The sequence below is a fragment of the Vitis vinifera genome, chromosome 1 (assembly GCF_030704535.1).
Source record: "Vitis vinifera cultivar Pinot Noir 40024 chromosome 1, ASM3070453v1".
Lineage (NCBI taxonomy): Eukaryota > Viridiplantae > Streptophyta > Magnoliopsida > Vitales > Vitaceae > Vitis > Vitis vinifera.
In genome coordinates, this window is record NC_081805.1 from 5,398,431 (window position 1) to 5,419,461 (window position 21,031).

The following is a 21,031-nucleotide window of genomic DNA, read 5'->3' on the forward strand; positions in this document are numbered from 1 at the left end:
TGACAAAACTGATGCAAGCACATTTGGGTAGGCTCCACCATGGATTTCTTTTCATCTCAGAACAAAATATTCCACAAATCATTACATCTTCTCCGTAAGACCAAAGATTACTGTTACATTTAAATAATTAAATGTGATGTTCCAATATGGAAAATGAACGTTTTTATTTGCAGAGCTAAAACAGCACCAGAGTGGAGAAAGGACATTTGAAACACTACTGGGCATGGAATACAAGGCAATCAGTACAGCTCAAAAGAAAAAGGACTTATTAGGGACTCCTCCAGCTCTCGGAAGCCACGGTAGACAGCCTCGGTCTGGCTCTGTGGAAGGGCTAGCCTCCGCACCTCGGTCATATACCTGTTTTTCCAAATTCATCAAGAAGCAGAGTGAAAATTCAGAACAGAGACTATGAGTTTGCAGTACAAATTAAGAAGTTTAGTTCAAGAATGCACGGCTCTAATAAGTGAAACTACTTTGGAACAGATCACCAAAAAAACATGTATGTATTCAAATTCTCTGGTCAAAAAAACTATTTGCCGAAAGTAGAATGAGAATATATCAACAACTGGATTGAACCTCTAATTCTTTTGCATCAAAATTCCAGTATGTGAACTCTCACAAAAGAACCTGTGTCCTAAAAAGACAACTTGCTTTCTCGTATCTTATCCTCCCAGTCCTATATTTTACTTGCAGCACTATTGGTAGAGGCATGCCATCCAATGCATAGGCTAGATAGAATGAAGACCAGTTATCTCTCCAAACACAATAGAGCAGCACTAGTTGGAAGCAGTAAATCAGAACGCCACATGAAGAAGATTACTAATTACTATTGTGGGTGAACGGTCCATTTCATTAGACGTGCAGAGAAATCCACATGATATTGTCGCAAGATAAAACCAGGCCTCACTATTTTTTTCCCGCTCAGAAGCTCTACAGAATGTTTACCAGCCAAAAGAAGCCAAAGAAGAAGAGCCAAAAGATCAACCAAGGGGGCAGCAAAAAGAGAGACAGAAACCGTCATTTCATGGTGCCATGTCAAAACTTGCTACTTAAAGCATGCATACAATCTTATCATCATCCTCCATATTTCCAGATCTGCTCCATGTTCAGTACCACGCCAACTTGCCAGTCACCAGCATAAAACTCTCAATCAAAGGAACCACATGATTGGACCAATTTTTTTGGATCCTAACTGCAGATATCAACCTCCAGAATCACTAAGGGAAATAGTTAGCACCAATAGGTGAGAAGCCTTCCATAATCCTACAGGCCTTTCCCCATATAATAAGACAAAGACACTGTGTCCATCCACAGTACATAAAAGGTTCTAATGTCAAAAGGCTGAAATGCAAAGTAACTGTCCAAACAAACACAGATTTGCATACAAGGTGTTTAACATAGACAAGAGAAAAGGGAAAACTAGGAGTGTCATTGCTATGAAATCTTGCTCTTATCCAAACAGACAGCAGGTCAATCACCGAGACACCCAAATGGGGTTCCAAGAACTGCACAACCTTCATTTAATCACCAAATATTTCTATTTTAGTTTCTAGGTTTTGAAACCACAAGCAAACAGAAGATCCCCCAACTTCAAACACCAAATATTTGATTGATAACTTTTGAGGAAATCTTCAAACAACTTTCACAGAAAACCGTTTTGGCGATTTGATAAACATTGCTCATGTGGATAGAACTTAGTCCAGAAGTAGGAATCCAACAAATCCAATATAAGGGCAATGATTTTAATCCATTTCAATAAGACACCAGTGATATAATCAAGAAGCTTGAGCTCTGACCTCCAAACACTCTTGAGAGCTAAATAACTTCACTGAATTATTACCTCCACACTATCTCCAAATTTCGATTCCATTATACTTGATTTTCATAGTTCCAGAGGTGGTTCAGAAAGATTAAAACAGAATCTACATAATGTAACTTTAGTAAACCTGGGGCTAAAAAATAAGAGAATAGTAAAAATATTGATGTCATGAGACACTAAAAAAGGGCCATTTTTATTAGCTTTGGCCCCCTCCTAAAAATGGATAAAATCAATTTGCTCTTTGAGTAACTAGGCCAGCAGGGCATTGGAGGGATAAGGAGTATATTAGAAGTCATATGAAGCAGGAAGAAGATGACCTTAAAGATGAGGCTAAGATCCAGCCTTCATTGGAGGACTGCAAGAAGCTAGAACTAGATGGTCTGGTTGTGGTGAAGAGAGATTCTAATGTGGTTATTTCTAGGGTGAAACAAGGGAAGGTGGGGCTCTGGTGCACTGTTTCGTGAGGAAGGTTATAGATAGATCAAGTGAGGATAGGTGGAAATAATTATATATATAAAAGATTTTACAATAAGGTCACAGACTTCACAGGTCAATTTTTCAAAGTGTGAAACAAGGTAAGGTGGCTATTTCAAGGTTGAAATGAGGTAAGGTGGATTCTGGTGCAATGTTTTGTGAGGAAGATCATAGATAGACCAAATGAGGATTACAAAGGTGGTAAATACTTGATAAATAGAAGATTATAACAAGGTCACATGCTTTACAGGTCAAATGTTCAGGGAATGACCTGCATTTGAAGGTCAAAATTTGCCTCAGTTTGGTGGAGACAGTCATCAGATGATGATATGGTCATGAAGTTTAGGTATGCCAAAAAAGAAACAGTTAGATCATTTGCACAACATTTGAAATATATGCAACAAGGACAAAAAAAACAAAAAGAAATTGACCTGTTTGCAGCACTTGTGATTTTATCTCGAACCCCTTGGTTAATGACAGTTGTTTGCTCCAAAGAAAATGCACCACCTAAAATTAGAGAAGCTCCAGTAGCACTTGTGCCCATTCTCTGTGCAAATACAGACATTGCCCATTCACGAAGAACCACAAGAACTGAACGGAGAAGGCGCAACCTCAGGTTTGGCGATGGCAAAATAGCTCCATTTGATAACAATTGTTCATAAGTGTTTAATACAGGTTCAGTTGCACCCTTGCAAGCAGCGAGAAGAGCTCTCACAACATCTTCATCTCCAACAGGTTCAACCCCAGAAGCTAACCGCTCCTATAGAAACAAGAAAGCTTTGTTAAATAAAAGCAGCTAGCACATGAAGGCAAAATTTCATTTAATCAAGGAAATTAGCTTTTCACGGAATACATTTCATCATAATCAGCAAGTTTGCAGTAAAATGATACAGGTAGGTGCACTGTAGAAATGGAATGATATTCTGTGATCAGCTTGCTCTGTGGGGGCAAAGTGGTTCACTGTGGTTTCCCTAGAAGGTACAGGGTGTCCTGGGGGTAGGACAATTTTTGCCAACAAGTTACAAAGCCTTGGGGTGGTTCCTCTTCTTTTAGGTTCTGAACTTTGCCCAAAGGGGGACTGTTGTAGAAGGTGGTGAGATGGCCTTTTCAAATGGAAAATTTTGCAGAGGTTTTGAGGAAGCCCCATTTTGATGTGGGTGATGCTACATTGTTCTAATGACGTTCTATGCAAAATCAACATTAAGAAGGCTATGATAATGTAATTAGGATTTCTTGTATGAAGTTTTTGAGAATATGGGCTTGGCCAATGGTGGATTGGGTGAATTAAATGGTGTATCTCTACAACTAGGCACTCAATGCTTGTTAATGGTACTCTTTTTGGTTTCTTTCAAAGTTTTAGGGGTTTAAGACAAAAAAAACCCTCTTTCTCCTTAATTAGTCATTTTGGCGATGGAGGCTCTTATTTGACTTCTAAAGAGAGCAAACGAGGGGGGGTTTCATCTTGGGTTCTAAGGTGGAATTTAGAGGTTATTTGGCTAAGACACCCTGATTTTTTATGAGGCATGCAAATATCAAATGAGGACGCTCCCATCCATGTATTTAGGTCTCTCTTTGGGGGTTGCCTAAATTGAGGGTGGTCTAGGACATGGTGGAACAAAGGGTTCAGAGAAGACTTTTTTTTTTTTGATAGATAAACATCAGAATATATTAGAAAAGGTTAAAAAGCCGCATGTATACAGGGGGTATACACAAACGCCCAAAAAGAAAAACTGAACAAAAGAGGGGGAGAACCTCACCCACCCTCAAGTGGCCGCAAGCCACTCCAAAAAGCTACATAGAGAATAGGTATCCTCACCAATGTACACCCTAGCCCAACTCCACAAATTACATACAAAAAAATTCTTGAATTTTTGTATATCTAAAGACCCCCCCCTAAAAGCTAACCTATTCCTTTCCTTCCAAACCGTCCAAAAAATGCACAACGGAATGGAATTCCAGGTGTCTTTTCTTTTTTTCCCCACAAAAGAGCCCCTCCAACTAAGTAACACTTCTATAACTGATTCTGGGAACACCCATTGGACTCAAAAAATGGCGAGAACGATCTCCCAAAGAGTCTTAACCACTGTACAATGTAACATAATATGATTCGCATTTTCCTCTTCACATCCACACAAAAAACACCGGTTAGGGAGCTGCCACCCCCTTCTTTGAAGCTTATCCAAGGTGAGTATCTTCCCCCACGAAGCTTCCCAAACAAAAAAAGACACTTTTGTTGGCACCTTATCCATCCAAATGCGTCTGTTCGGGAAAACGCAGGCTGAGGACCCAAACAGCATTTTGTAAGCACCCTTAGCCCCGAAAACACCATTGCTTTCTCTTTTCCATCTCACAGCATCCTCCTCAGTCGAAGTCCTAAAATCCTTCAGCAGATTCAGCATATTTCCTATCTGTTCCAGCTCCCAATCATTGAAGTCTCTAGCCAATCTGAGATTCCAACCTCCTTGACCCAGGCTAGAGTCCCACACTTCACTTACTTTGGCATTCCTATGACCCGCCAAGGTAAACAGCTGAGGAAAAATTTGAGAAAGCGCCTCATTGCCGCACCACTTATCCGTCCAGAACAAAATTCTGGTCCCCTTGCCTACCTTAAACACAATACTCTCCTAGCACCAATCAGCTTCCTTCATGATCTCCTTCCACAATCCCACTCCATAAGGCCCACAAACGTCCTTAGTCCTCCACCCGCACCCCTCTTGACCATATTTCACCCCTATCACCCTTTTCCATAGGTTCTCTTTCTCATAGGCGTATCTATCAGAAGGGTTCAGAGAAGACTTAAAATGTGGAAGTGGCAATATCTATCAAAAGGGGAGCAATCGACTTTGATTAAAAGTACCTTGTCTAGTCTACTCATTTATTTCATATCCCTATATGTCATGTCAAGATCAATTATCTCTCCATTCAAGGCTCTCCTTGGCAAGTGGTATTGGAGACTTGTGTCAAAAAGGAAACCTTTTCAGAAATAGGTTATTATAGGGAAGTTTGGAGAAGAAGAAGGGGAATAGTGTTTTATAGAGGCAAGGGTGGGGTTTAGTATAGGGTTATGGAAAGCAATATGGAGTAAGGATAAAATTATTGGTTTTCATGAAATTTATTTATTTATTTTTTTTTGATAGATAAACAACCAAATATATTAGAAAAGGCTAAAAAGCCACACGTATACAGGGAGTATACTGAACAGCCCTACACAAGGCTAGAAAAAACAAAACAAAGGGGAAAAAAACCCACCCACCCTCACCCACCCTCAAGTGGTCCCAAGCCACTCCAAAAAACCTAAAAGAGAGTAGGTTTCCTCACCATTGTACACCCTAGCCCAACTCCACAAGTTACATACAAAAGAATTTTTAGATTTCTGAATATCTAAAGACCCTCCCCTGAAAGCTAACTTATTCCTTTCCTTCCAAACCATCCAAAATATGCACACCGGAATGGAATTCCATATCTTTTTTCTTTTTTTCCCCACAAAGGAACCCCTCCAACTAAGTAACACCTCTATAACCGACTCTGGGAACACCCATTGAACTCCAAAAATGGCAAGGGTAATCTCCCATATAGTTTTAGTCACTGTACAATGTAAGAGGATGTGATTCGCACTTTCCTCTTCATAGCCGCATAAGAAGCACCGGTTTGGGAGCTGCCACCCCCTTCTCTGAAGCTTATCCAAAGTAAGGATCTTCCCCCACGAGGCTTCCCAAGCAAAAAAAGACACTTTTGTTGGAACCTTATCCATCCAAATGCGCCTATACGGAAAAACCCCGGCTGAAGAGCCACTCAAAATATTGTAGGCCCCCTTGGCCCCAAAAACTCCATTGCCTTCCCGCTTCCATCTCACTGAGTCCTCTTCAAGAGAAGTCCTGAAATCCTTCAAAAGATTCAGCATATCTCCTATCTACTCCATCTCCCAGTCATTGAAGTCTCTAGTCAACCTGAGATTCCAACCTCCTTGACCCATACTAGAATCCCACACTTCACAAACTTTGGCATTCTTGTGACCCGCCAAGGTAAACAACTGCGGATAAGATTGAGCAAGCGCCTCATTGCCACACCACTTATCCGTCCAGAACAAAACTCTATTCCCCTTCCCAACCTTAAAAACAATGTTCTCCCAGCACCAATCCACCTCCTTCATAATCTCCTTCCACAACCCCACCCCAAAAGGCCCACACACTTCCTTTGTCTTCCACCCACATCCCTCTTGACCGTATTTCACCCCTATCACTGTTTTCCAAAGGTTATCTTTTGAGTTGAACCATCAATATTTCACCCCTATCACTGTTTTTTTGCTTGGGAAGCCTCATGGGGGAAAGTTTTAACTTTGGATCAACTCAAAAGAAGGGGTTGAAGAAGAGTCTACTAATCACATCTTAATTCACTGCACGAAGACTAGAGTTTTGTAAGAGTTATTATTCGCCCTCTTTGGGGTGACTTAGGTTCTCCCTTGTTCGATAAGGGAGACTCTCCTTGGTTGGTTTGGGTCCTTTGTAGGCAAGAACCGCAAAAAAACTTGGAAACCGACTCCTTTATGTCTTTTTTAGGCGGTGTGGAAAGAAAGAAATAGCATAGCGTTTGACAATGAAGAGTTTTAAATACATAGATTGAAGTATTCTTTTGTGTAGTTTATGGTCTTGGACAAAGTTGTATATAGATGTTTGCCCTTTATCTTTAATCGACTTTTTTGATTGGTTAGGCTTTAGGTGAGGGCGGGTGAGGTTTTTGTTTTCCTCCTGTTTTGCCCTTTTTTGCCTTTTGGCACCTATTGTATACTTCTTGTATGCCTTGGGTTGTCAGGCTTCCTTTTTCTAATTAATATACTCTCTACTGTGTTTATCCATCAAAAGAATAAAATAAAATAATTTTTTGTTTAACAATATTTATAATTTTATTTACAAATATTTATTTTTCTTGTATTTATTTACTATATAAAAGATATAAAGAAAGATTTATTTAGATACAATGATTTTATGTTTTTAACGATAAGTTAAATTGAATTCAAAGATAGAATAAGTAAAATTAATATAAAGTTTTTATGAAGTATATAGAGAATATAATATAGGTATACATGTTTTAACATTAACGACAAACTTGCCCACCTAGAAATGTGCTGGAATACCAAGTTGGTGAACCTGATTCAAGTCTCACACACGCTGCTCCTTCAATTTTTTATTTCAAGCGTTGACCACAATGGAACCTTAGCAAAAAATCAAAGAAAACCGATAAAATTGGGAAATTTTGCTTCAAAGATTTTTCTCTCCATTAATTATATCAACCCCAACTAATATTTGAAATTTCAGAAAATTTTAAACTTTGATAAGGTGAGGGTGAAGAGTTTCAAAAGTAAGATTTGTTTTATTGTGGGTAATGGATGGAGTAAACTTTTGGAACGATACCTGGTATAGGGATTCTTCTTTGAGGGTTTCTTTCCTGTTGTTGAATGCTATAACCACCTCAAAGGATGTTTGGGTAGCAAATGTATGGGAGCAATCCAACGAAAGGAAGGAGCATGAGGGGGAGTAGCATTAGTTCCATGTTTCTTAAGATAACTCCATGACTAGGAGTTGGATGGTGTTGAAGCATTCTTTTTAAGATTATAAGGAAAATCAATAAGGAATGTTGAAGATAGGTTAGCGTGCATGGCCTCAAATAGTAGCAACTTTTTAATTAAATCCTATTACTATTGGTTGGAGCATGGGAATCAAAGTCCTTTCCAATGGATATTATTTGGAATCCATGGGTGGGTTCCAACAAAAGTGAGTTGTTTTGCATGAGATGCAGTTTGGAAACGAATATTAACTACAGATAAATTAAAGAGGAAATGACTAACTTTGGTTAATACATGTTTTATGTGTAAAAGGTGACAAAAAATCTGTTGAACACATCCTCCTTCATTGTTCCAAGGCAAGAATGTTATGGCACCTGGTCTTCTCCTTTTATGGAATTGCTAAATTTATCAATTAAAACAACACTTCTAAGTTGGCATGGACTTTTCATCAAGAAGAAGTGGAAGAAAGCATCAAAAGCTGCTCCTTGTATTTTGGTCCGTAACCTATTCTCTCCTAAGGAAATTAGTACCTAATATGATAAATTGGTTCAACTAGAAAACCCAACCACTTGGAAAGACTTAGCACTCACAGAAATGATTGAAATGTTTTGGACAATTAGGAAAGAAAAATAGATAGGCCTTTGACAATGTAAAGTTATTAGATAAAGAGCTTAAATCCTTTTTTATGAGTAATTTTTGGAGTTGGTCAAAGGGGGTTTAGAGGATGTGTCCATATCTATGGCAGACTTTGTCAATTATTGGTTAGGCTGTAAGTAAGGGAAGGGAGTGTTTTTTGTTCTCTCTTTTTGTTCCTTGCCTTGTCGTGCCCTTGTATATGTCACGTGTACTTTGTGCACCGTTTTTTTGATAGTTAATAATATATTGATTTCCTTGCCTATCAAATAATAATAATAATAATAACTAGACAAAGATGCTTAAAGATATGTGAAAAATGTACCAATGCAGCCTTCTCAAGGTGGAGACATAATGTGTCCAAAGGTAAAACAGCTCCATCTCCAGGATAAATGTGAGAACCAACCCTCTTCAGGACTGAACAAGCTTCAGCAATGCCGCCTTTTGAAAGAGCTTGATCAATAAGTCTAGCCCAGGTTTCTCTTACAATGCTACTATCAGCATCACCAGAATAGTTAGCAAAATACAGCATTTCCAGGCATATCTGAATGAGGAAAAGGAAAAGAAATTCCATTATGATCTGGAAAATAAAAAATGCATTAACAATCTGAATTTTATTCAATAAAAAGATACTGTTTCAATATGACAGCATGCCCAGGGTTCGTGTTTATTTATCAAAAATATATATATATATATGATAGCATGCCCAGGGTTCGTATCCTGTATAACTATAATGAATTTATGCAAAATTTTATAAATGTAAATTAAGAAAGCACAGGGAAACAAGAAAAAGGGGAAAAAGAATAATAATTCAAGCCTTGGAAACATTCACTAATATTAGAAACTGAGTAAGCTAGGAGAATGGAAGAAAGGAGAGAAACCAAATACAAATAATCCCCATTACCACCTCCTAAATATTACATAAAAAATGTAAAGAGATAAAAATTATGTGAGATTGTACTAATGGGCCAATAGGTTTTTAGTCTAACATGACGCAGAACTTACCTTCTTACAAATGGGATATATAGTGATAACTAAACATAAATAATCCACATATTTCACTTCAATAATGTGAATAATAAAGAAAAGATTATGTAGAGAAAGTGAGGGTAGGAAAGTACCTCCCAAAGCTCAAATGGAACAGCATATTCATTATATAGTTGAGTAATACTCTTCAAATCCAGTGATATCTCTCTGGCCTTTTCTTGTACAGTGTTTGCAAAATTGGTATCAGCATTCAGGTTGCTCTCAGAGCATGATTCATTCAGGACAGATTCAGATGTAACATTGGAAGATTCTAATCTGGAAGCTATAGCCTCCAGTTCCCCTTTGATCTTTATTTGAAACCGGAGAACAGCAAGCTTCCCTTCAAGCAAATCCAGCAGTCCATTGTCAGAGGCACCCCGGACAGAACCTACTAGACCGTCACTATTGCTTGCATTCTTTGCCTGCAGAACTGCATTACTCAGGTACTGGCGCCTGATACCATTGACAAGATGAAGGTAATTATTAGGCAATATCCAATCTTTGGAAAGATGGGATGAACTTCGGTCTTTGGTAAACAATTACAGACCCCACATGACCTAGGGTCAATTTGGTTCTTCTCCATAAACAACTTGGTTCTCTTCTAGGTTGAATGAACATGAAAAACAACCTAGTTCTATTCGGCTCTAGCTTGATACAATAGCTAAACTTCCCCAACCAGAGAATTAGCCCTATCGTATGTGTATATTTAAGTATATGTTCATAAATTAAAGAAATCCCATACATAGATTAAGTGGCACTACACCAGAGTACTCATTGAATCGATCATAGTTGTTAACTAGTTAAAATATATCACATATCGTTTCTTTTATTTTTCTATATTGTGTATCAAATCATATCTTGTATCTCAATCATATATTGGAAGAATGAAGTATAGAACAATATATAACCAATTTTAGGAAAAAAAAAATAGCAAGATTAAAAGAGTTATAAACATTCATCAATATTATGGACATGAAGACATTCAACACTAGATTTTGACAACTCAACGTTAACAATAAATGACATTTGAATGTATAGATCATGATCAAATCTTTTCCAAATCTTGTATCCTAAGCGATAGACCAAATCTTTTCACAGAAACAAAATTTTTGTATCATTACCAATTGAAAAATGAGTAAAACTGTAAAAAATCCAAAGAAAATATAAGCAATAGCCTTTCAAAGTCAACGGTGCAACCATGTAGGCTTCCCAAACATTAGAGTGCAATCACAGACACTCAAGAAGAACCTGTGCCATAAAGTGTCATATTCCCTAAGGAACCTCTAGAGCCATTTACCTAAGAGAACTCTAATAAAAAAAATCCTCCCTAGATCCAAACCCCCTCCTTTAGTGTGAACAATTGTACATTAAACAAAAGCAAGGAGAGAAACTATGAATGGACACTTAAAACTACCAAACTAAAACCTAGGCTTAGGTTGTCTTGGTACAGCATTAAAACCTGACTTAATGGGTAATAAATAGCAACCCTAAATCCAAGCATAATCCATCTGAAAAGGCACTGGGTTCACAGAAGACTTCATAAGGAAAGGAGAAGAGATTGCAACAATTTAGAAGGGGTGTTGCCGACCTCTGCTCTAAAGTAGGGACATCTCCTGCATCCGTTGAGCGCCTCTCTGCCAGTCTTAGTAATACATGAGCTGCAAGTACATGTTGCCTCTTCAAGACATAATACCGTGCCAAAAGATCAAAATACTTGGTTTGATTGGATGGAATAGGTGCTCCAAATAGACCCACTGGAGACCTTGTTGATGTTATAGAAGAAACAGCCCGAACCTATGAGACAGATAGCAGACAAGTCAGGAAGATACAAAATAATACAAACTTCTGCCAGAACTAATTCTGTAAGTATCAAAGGAGATGAACTAAAGGTTCGCAAACCCAAGGTGTAAAAATAAATACAACCAAAATTTAAAATAAATGAAAACCTCTTGAAAAAAAATGTATATCAATGCTTTAAATGAGATCCAAAAAGGAGAACAAAATAAAGGGAACAAATAAACAAAACAAAAACCTCTTGCAAAGATTCACGACCAGCATTCTGCAGAAAAGGCACCAGATCAGGACCTCCATATTCTAAAAGCTCATTTTCAAGGCCCAAATCGATCATAGTGCGGTACAAGTACTCATGAAAGACTCTGTCAGATGATTGAACACCAAGCTGAACAATTTGGCGTATGTATTTGTCTCGAGAAGCCTGATCAAGGGTGGATCGAGCAGCAGGCCTCACAGGAGATCCAAATTCCTTCTGGGAAGCCTCACCCTTTAGAGAACGCAAAGCACTGGTGATAATCTCATAGCACTGTTCAAGCTGAGCAAGTGCATGTTCCCGAGTTCCTGCATCAAGTTGCTCATTGAAAGCATCACCTGCAGGGTCAAGAGCTTGTGCCTTTTGCAGTGGTAAGCGAACCACAGCTTCATAAAATCTGCAAAACCATTGCATTTCAGGTTTAGATAAAATAATTAAATTAAGCATTAAGTATATATAAAGAAATAGCACTCAATTAAGTCTTTGGCTGGAAAAATAATCTGACCTCAAGTCCTCAAATCTTTTGCAAACAGTTCGCAGATCTGCAGACTCTGGAACTTTACTCAAGAAATTGAAGGCCTCTCTAGCAAGATTTTCCTTCTCTTCAGTGTCAGAAGTCACAGCAGCTCTCTCAAGAAACTCCACAGCTAAGTAAAATTTGTAATCAGACTCCTTGTAATAGCTTGGACAACCCTCTCGCAATCTTGCACTAATATCGTCAACTGTTCCCCTGCCATCAGGACCAGTGTAATACTGGAGCAATGAATGATATTAATTGTGGGGAATATGATCCAGAATCAGGAAGAACAGTGTCAGACAAACTAAAATAAGGTAATAAAACTTAGTAAAAATGGAAAAAAATTTCTGTTAAAATAAGAGATTGTTTTTAGGGAAGAAAGGAATATATTAAAATGTGCCTAGTAAAAAAGGAGGCGCAACCATGTACACAAAATGTATACTCAGAGCACCAAGTGAAAACAGGAAATGAAAAATACAAGGATCACAGACCCCCCATCCTAAGCCATCAAAAATAATCCAGAAGAGAGGTTCCAATCCCAGAGGGGCTCCAGCCTATTCCATAAGAGAATTAAGAAAAGTCTCTCTCAATCTGATGAGTAAATTCCATTCAGTAAAAAATTTGTTAACCCACTCTTTCCACAAGCACCAAACAAGCAAATAGCCACCAGCCTCCACACCCTCCTCCGCCACTTGTTGACACCTCTCACATCCCAACTTAACAGAATGAAAATAAGAGATTATTTAGTGCATAAAGTTGTTTCTGAACTTGCATTACCTCCATCAGAGAAGATATAAGCCTTGTAGCCAGCCGATCACCCTCCTCAGAACAAACAAGTTGGTGAAATGTTAATTGAACTAATTCTTGTCGTAGATTAACATCAAAACCCTGAACCAAGCGTGTTACATGATGCTGACAAAGTTGTTGGAGCAAAAACAGAGCTTCAGCAGATCTAAGAAGCAACTGCCTGATACATTCCATGGCTCTCACCTGCAAAAGGCCACCCCATAAAAATGTAAAAAATGAAAAGATTATTCAATCACTCACAACTTTAGTAATTTCAACTTACCTCCATAGCAGCCAGTTCTGCAGGACTATATGGAAGCCGCTGCCTTTTATTTGATGTTCCTCCATCTCCAGGTTCAATACTCCGAGAGTAAGCACCAAATAAGTTTCTAACCATACTATTGTCACCAGCACCCAAGTCTGAACCGGTTCCATAGAGAATAGATCCAGTCAAGTCCCCTAGACCAGCAACACAACCATAGAGTCCTCTTCTCTGGTTCCTCCTAGACCTTAGAAACTTCTCCAAGGCGCGAATCTTGTTTTCAAGGACTTGCATTGCCCCACTGGAGAGTCTGCATGAAACTATCCCACTTTCAGACATAGCATTGGAAGTGTCTAAACCACCTTTCATGACCATAACAGGAAGTTCCCACACAGGAAGAAGCAACCTTGATGAGCACAAGCACAGTCCTTCATGCGCACCAGAAAAGATGGGCTCAGCTTCTTGAACAACCTGTCCCATACTGAACCCCCCAGCTGCCGTTCTAGTGTTTGAAAATGCACTACTACCTTCAAGTTGTGGCATTCCAACAACTCTTGGATCCTCAAAGGCTTCAGCTGCCTTCTCAGAGACAACATTGCTTATGAGATTTTCCGTGTGGACTATCTTTGCAGCTAGCATTAAACACATAGCAGCTGCCTCTCCAGCTCCAAAACGGTTAAAAAAATCTTCTAACAATGATCTTGGTGAGTTAGATTCTAACAACCTTCTAAGAATATCCACTGGCCGGTTAAAAACTACTTCCATCATCCCCATTGTACTGAATACCACGATTCTCCTCCTTGGTAATATATGTTGGGTTGATAGGTCTCCTCTAGCCCAAAGTTTTCCACATGCCTTTTCACAGGATTCCCCTGAACTTTCAAATCCAGAGAATTCCAATTCTGAATAAAGTGACTGCACTGTGGCTGCTATATCTGGTGATGGTAGAACATCAGCCACAAAAAGCATTCGGCCTTCAACAGGTAGGGAAGATACAGATTCTCTCAATGCCCGAGAAGTCCTTGCAGTTGTCCCTAAACCACCTGACACTGATGATTGTGTGCTTGAATCCCTGCCCACAATAAGAAGAGAAGACATGGTTGGCGGTGATGAATCAGAAAGGACAAGAGCTCCTGCTGAATAATATGCTGACTCAACCTTCAGTGCAAGATCCTCATTTTGAGTTCTACTAGAAAGAGATATGGCTCCAAAGGCAAGTCCACCAGTAACTCCCAAAGGAGGAGAGGGCCTAGTTGTTACTACTTTTAAACAGTTTGGCTTATGATGGCTAGTATTAAATCCACTTAAACCTCCAACAGCACCACTGTTTCCACTAGATGGAGCAGTGGAGAGGTACATCCTTCTTCCATCGGATAAAACAGCAACTAGGTGTAGCCATTTTGATTCCAGTGTAGACAAAGGAGAAATGCAAATTATAGAAGGCTTTACTGATCGATTTGAGGGTCTTGATCCTGCTGATTGTCTGCCACCATAATGTGCATCCTTCTGATTGATCAAACTCCTTTCTTCTGCCACCTTCTTAAGGGGACCATCTCCTTTTGGGCCCAGAACAAAAACTTGAAGTTTCATCTCTTCTGTTCGTGCATAAAGAATGTGTCTTTCATTATCAACAACCATTTCAACAATGGGGTCAACAGCTCCAAACTTGAATACAGTTGGCACAATCCACCTGGATTAACAAGTTGGGTTTAAGTTTATAAAAGCAGATGCAATTCAAAATATCAAAACCGCAATACAGTAGGCATAAATTTAGTAATTTGCACATTTAAAACTAAAAATCAATTCAAAATGTCAAATAATAGAAGGTCCCAAACTTTAATTTTGCAATTAAGCTTCAATCTCCAGAAATGAAATTAAAACATGTAACATTAAAGACTTAAAATCTTAAAGCATCTGCAGATGTGTAGAAAAGGACACTCGAGATATGACAATAAACTATACAGAGTTAAATAATACCTTGAAATGACACTTCCCAATCCCACAGTGAGGCAAACTTTACGACAACGCTTATTCCAGCCTGAACCAGTTGTGTAATGCATCTCATAAATGTGGCCATCACGTCCAGCCAGGAAAATGCGACCCTTGTCAGTACAAGTGATGCAAGTCATGGTGACCCCATCGGATGGTATTGTATATTCTGGCAGAAGTTGCAGTGAAACCTCCTCATATGGATCTGTTCCATCACCCCTTCCGCAGCAGCAAACACCTACAAGAATCAACTGACAAGAATAGAATATTGGTGAGAAACAATAAAGCTGTTCAGATGAAAGCTAAAAAATTTTATGAAGAAAAACATCTGAAACAAAATCCTACAAAATAAAGAAGGTAAATTGGCATCCCAAGAAAAGCGATTGTTGTAAAAAAAACAATAATACATGTGGGGAAATCAACTGCCTTACCTTAAAAAGGACATTCCATTAGATAACCACTACAACAATGACTTTCAAGCATTACTATATAGGATTTAGATTATTTTTCCAGCATTCTTTCGCTTAACTAAAGGGGAAGAAAATCCTTTCATGGTTTATATGCAACTCTTCATCTGCTCAAGCAGCATTTGATCTTTTGATTCTCGCCTAACAGCAAAATGCAGTTGAAGGTTCCAACAGCTTGAGATGAAAATTAAAGCATTTCAACTTCAAGCTACAGATTCACAGCTTACATCAGTATAGTCAAGGAGGTTACATGATGCCAAAGTGATTGGATTCCCTTGCCTAGGTAGGATGGTAAAAGGGATGATTTATTCAGTAGCTCTTATAACTGAACCTGAGTTAAAAATAAATAAATAAATAAATAAATAAATAATGAAATGTTACTACCTCAACAGGAGTTGCTAACACCAAAAGATATTGGATAGCTTCCACAAAAACTCCAGGTTTAGATTTGGCAAGGCCAACAGCACAAATAGCTTGTTCCTCCCCACTGTATTCAGGACACTGGCCATCCCTAAACAAGAGGTATAAGTAAGAACCAGAAAATGAAATACTGAAAATGGCACTCATTAAGTACATGTCATGCATAACCAAAAATATTCCACCACCAAAATGTTAGCACTCAATAAAATTTACAAATCTCACCACTTATCAAAACGCCAAAGAAACAAAGAGTTGTCGACTGAAGCCCATGCCCTGCGTATCTCAGGAAACACTCCACATAGAGCAGTCCCTTCCCCACCAGCTGCATTATATCTTTCAATAAGCACAGGAGGCAATTCCCAAGTATCCATCACTTCAACCAAAGGAGGCCACTGCAATGAAATTAAAGAACATTATAATGTGGTAAGGACACAATAAAAGTTTCCGATTCCATCTATTGGAAGGTTTCTACAAAACCATGTACCAAATAAGTATTTTCTCAATCAGCTCTATACCATAAAATATCCCATGATGAAATTAAGAGAACAAGCAAACAATCATTGAAAATAAATAAATAGAAATGCCAGCAACATTGCAATCAATCTTTTTTCATTATCAGAACACAAAAATCAATCTACTCGGAATGATGAGAATAATAAATCAATCCTCAGACGGAGCTATTAAGATTATTGATATATTGAAATATACTTAAATTGTTTATAACTGCAGAGAAGCATACAGAAAAAGGGTGGAAGGCAATCCCTCTACATCAGAGTCCTCGGCAATAAGGCAAAAGAGGTACTTGACCAAATGTTGAGTTTTTATGGTGAAATCCACTTCTTTTGCTGGAGGGAAAATGCAATGCCATCATCATATAAAAAACCCTGGATCTACAATTCTCATTCCTTGTGTTGCCTTGAAAATCAAAGCTTCAAGATGGCCCTCCTCCCTTCTTACCGTCTTTAACCTAAAATAGCCTATTAAAGAGCAAAAATTACCATAAGCATGACTTAGTTCTACTTTGAATATCAAATCCTAAATAACTTTGTCCATTGGATCAGCCAAAAAATTAACATCATGCAAATGGCAGGACTCTCATTATAATGACAGTATTTAAAAGGGAAACATTATAATTTTTTTTTGATAGGCAAACACACGAAAAGCATATATTAGAAAAGGGCACCTTGAGGCTGGCCCAAAAGCATACAGAGAGTATACAAGAGTCGCCCAAGGGCACAAAAAGAAGAGGAAATACAATACCAGCCCTCAACTAGCACCTAGCCAATCAAAAAAACTGAGGAAACATTATAATGTCCCTCAAATTCAAAGCACTCAAGAATTAGGATGGTCAGCAAACAGAACATTTTAACTAAGATGAGGTGTCCTCAAGAATCATGCCACAAAACTCATAAACACATTACATGGTCTACCTGGAAGTATTTAACTGTTCAGTGATTTGGAGGAAGTCAATAACAGCAGCTAGAGAGGTGATGGCAGAAGTTGATGAAAATTCAAATAAATGCTTTGTACATGGATGGATGTCACTAAAATACGGTTTGCTCAAAGTTCCATTACTAAAATACAGGGAAGGGTTATAGATGATTCCTGCCTTCTTTCTCCCTCATACCCCTAAATTGACTGGTAACCAGTATGATAACTTTCCATCATTAAGGAAAAAGAAACTGAAGCATTGCAAAATCCAGCCCCAAGATTCGTTTTTCCCAAAACATGTGAAAGAACATCAGTGCACATGATCACAAGTTTTCTCTATTTCTAATTTACATTTTTTTATGGGCAAAGATCAAATATAAATATATTAACACACCTAACAAAAGGGCACACAACACCAAAAGGCCAAACAAAGCTGAGTAATACACAAAAGCAACCCCCTTACTTTACTTAGAGCTCAATCAATCAATGAAATCCATCATGAACAATAAGCAATCTCCATGTACTCCTTAACCATACATAAAAGATCGTTTGATTACTTGATCCACTTTTTGATATATCGAATGCTCTCCTATTTTTCTCCTTCCATATGATCCAAAATAAATACAAGAAAAGCTCCCCAATCTTTCTTCTTCTTCCCAACAAAGAATTCATGTCATCTCAAAGGGGCATCTCTAACTAAGGAATGCATGACCCACTTTATTCCAAATAGAGCATAAATTAGTTGTGATAAAGCTCATCAGGATGCCAGTTGGTTGATGCAAATGCAAATATGAGTGGTAGAGGCACACAATCCTGGGTTCAATTTGTAACGTTGGTTGAATCCACTCAATTACTCAATGTTGGTTGTCTCAAACACAGTTAGCACCATAAAATTTAAGTCTCCAAGGAAAGTCTAAAGGGCTTGACAATATTGAGTTCCTCGATTATAAACAACTAAATAAACAAATACATTAGTTGTATAGAATGACTGTTTTTGGATGTGATCAATCATTGCTTCTTCTCCTTCATGCGATAGCATTTGTTTGACATCTTCCATCCCCTCCTTTCTTTTCTTTTCTTTTTCTTTTTTTTATAGGAAAATAAAGTGTGAATATATATTAAAAGTGCTAAAAAAATCAGTGCACCAAACTATAGAGGATGTATACAACAAGCATCAAAAGACAGTCAATAAAAAGGAAACGAAAAAAAACAATATTCTCCCTAAGCAAAAACCCCTCCTCCACGCCCCCCTCTATTAGGGAGCTTTGAAATTTGGAATGTTTGGCCAATTACAACAATTCAAACAAAAAAGAGGGGAGTTGGAATAATGGGTGGGAGATGGTTTGTAAGTGACCTTGTAGATTGTGCTTTTAGGGTAGCTACTGGTTGGCTTAGAGGCTAGGTGTTCATCTCTCCTCAGAATTAAGAGGAATATAGAAAAAGAGAAGGGTTGGTGTTTTCTTTCGGTGTGGGCTTATTTTGTAATTCCTAGGGGGCAGCATCTGGGGGTTTCCAGAAGGGCAAGGAAGAGTGGTTGTGCCAATGGGGTGTTTTAGGTTGGTTTCACCATGTGTTGGTTAAATCTAGGATTCCTACGTACTTCTAAGTTTTACGGTGAAGTCTTTTGCATGGGGGAAGTCTTTTATATCAAGTGTTGGTTTGTTGTTTCTCTTTCTTTTGCTTGTTTTAGATTGCTATTTGTATACTCCGTGTGTACTTCGTGCACCTTTTCCAAGCACTTTTAATATATTTGTTTTGTTTACCTATCAAAAAAAATCTATGTACAACTTATTCCATAAGAAGAGATTGCTAAAAAAAGTGTTATTGAATCATAGGTCAGACTTCTCATCTTTAAACAATCTTTGATTCCTTTCCTTCCATATTTGTCTAGAAAATGTATAAGATAGTGACTACCCACACCTTCTATCCACTTTTTCCACTCATGTCAATCTAAAAGTCTCTCTAACCATGGAAGAAAGAACTCAGGATATGCTAAACAAAGAAAACAATAATTGTAATATAACCCTTGTCTTGATACAAAGAAAAGATGTAATCAATAGATTCTTCCTCAACTATACAAAGAAAGGATCTATTAACCAATGACCATCCTCTTTTCTAGAGTTGATCTAAAGTCAACACCCTTCCTTAGTTGACCTCTCAAGCAAAGAAGCTCACCTTAGATGGAACCTAAGAATTCCAACCTATCCTCAATAAAAAAAAGGAATCAAACAACCTAGATCCAAGACAAAGTAAAAGCTTTAACGAATTATCCTACCCCTCCCATTCATCGACTTCCCTTGCAATTTATAGAGAAAATGTTCTACAATGTCCAACTCTCAATAATCCAAATGCTTGGAGAAATGAAAGTTCCAATGACCTCCTTCACATGTTTGGTCCCGTAAGTCTACCAACCATTCCTTCAAAATGGCGAAGGAGGTTTCACTATTAAAGAGGTCCAACTCCTTTTTGATGATTTTTCATAACTCGACCCTATATACATCTCCCACTTCACAAAAACGCCACTCGATTTCTTCCTTCTCACTTTTACCACTTATAACTGGCTTCCAAAGCACTTCCCTTTCGAATGCATATCACCAACTCCACTTGCAAAGAAGCATTTTACTAAGCAAAGAGAGATCTCTAACACCTAAACCCCCTCTTTCTCTTGTTTGTGTAAGTAATCGACTACTTCACTAGGTGCAGTTTTTTCCCTAGAGTCTTGCGTCCCTATAGGAAATCTCTTTTAATCTTCTCCAGCCACAGTTACTTTTCTCGAGATTCTAAACAAAGGCATGAAATAGATAGGCATGTTGGATAATGTACACTAGAAAGTACATGTTTTGGAACTTCTCGCTAAGAAGTTTATCAGTTCATGGCGAGAGAGGGCGACGGCGACTGCGATGGAGAGGAGGAGGAGGAGAGATCGGCGTCGCAAGTCAGACGGAAGGAGAGTAGGTTTTCAGTGGAGTCTAAGGAGTTTGAGATCGCAGTGGAAGAGAGAAGAGGAAAGATCCAAGGATGCATTGTGGAGAAGAAGGGAGGGGTCTCGTCATGGGTTCGGCTGGGAGCGGAGAGCTTAACGTTCTTCTTGGAAGGGCTGAACCTCTGTATCAATGGTGAGAAAGAAACCACATGGGGAAGGGATTGGAAGGAGCAGGGGCGAGTGTACTCTATGATTCGGGGGACAAACAGAGCGGGGGGGTTCATTCGCCTAGGGGTCTCTGATGTGGAGGGGAAAAGGTTCTGCGTCTTTGTCCCAAGAGGTCGTAGGGATAAGAAGGGGTGGACGATAATGGCGGAGAAACTCAAACAGGTGTTAGGGTTTTTTGGTAAAAATCCGGAAAAATACAAGGGAAAGGTTGTGGAGAAAATCGCGATGGGAGGGTCGTATGCAACGATGGTGAGAAAGTCGACGACGGGTAATCTAAATGCTGCTACAATAAAGGTGACAAAAGAGGAGTCAGATGTGATAAAAAGGAAATTGCAAAATTGTGTTGTGGCGAGCTGGAGAGAAGGATCAGGGGGGGAAGATGATATCGAGAAATGGGGGAAATTCTGGGCAAAGTCTTGGGATCTCAAAGGTAACCTAGGGCTGGCTAA

General features: G+C 38.6%; 1 protein-coding gene across 3 annotated transcripts in view; it reads right to left on the minus strand.

The window, feature by feature from the left end:
- The window catches only part of LOC100243944 (nuclear pore complex protein NUP155), a 29,842-nt gene continuing 8,811 nt past the window's right edge, over window positions 1-21,031 (minus strand). Inside the window, exons 1-13 of one of the 3 annotated variants that reach the window (XM_059739139.1) lie at window positions 16,740-16,975; window positions 16,223-16,392; window positions 15,965-16,091; window positions 15,102-15,364; window positions 13,146-14,814; window positions 12,854-13,066; window positions 12,065-12,312; window positions 11,545-11,956; window positions 11,101-11,306; window positions 9,608-9,965; window positions 8,812-9,030; window positions 2,565-3,053; window positions 1-357 (exon numbers count right to left, since the gene is read on the minus strand). In XM_059739139.1, coding sequence (XP_059595122.1) covers window positions 250-357; window positions 2,565-3,053; window positions 8,812-9,030; window positions 9,608-9,965; window positions 11,101-11,306; window positions 11,545-11,956; window positions 12,065-12,312; window positions 12,854-13,066; window positions 13,146-14,814; window positions 15,102-15,364; window positions 15,965-16,091; window positions 16,223-16,371 — 4,461 coding nt within the window. In that variant the 5' untranslated portion in view covers window positions 16,372-16,392; window positions 16,740-16,975 and the 3' untranslated portion in view covers window positions 1-249. Of the gene's footprint in view, window positions 358-2,564; window positions 3,054-8,811; window positions 9,031-9,607; window positions 9,966-11,100; window positions 11,307-11,544; window positions 11,957-12,064; window positions 12,313-12,853; window positions 13,067-13,145; window positions 14,815-15,101; window positions 15,365-15,964; window positions 16,092-16,222; window positions 16,393-16,739; window positions 16,976-21,031 lie in introns of those variants that run through there. The other 2 variants (XM_059739135.1, XM_002281221.5) reach the window with 2 other exon arrangements.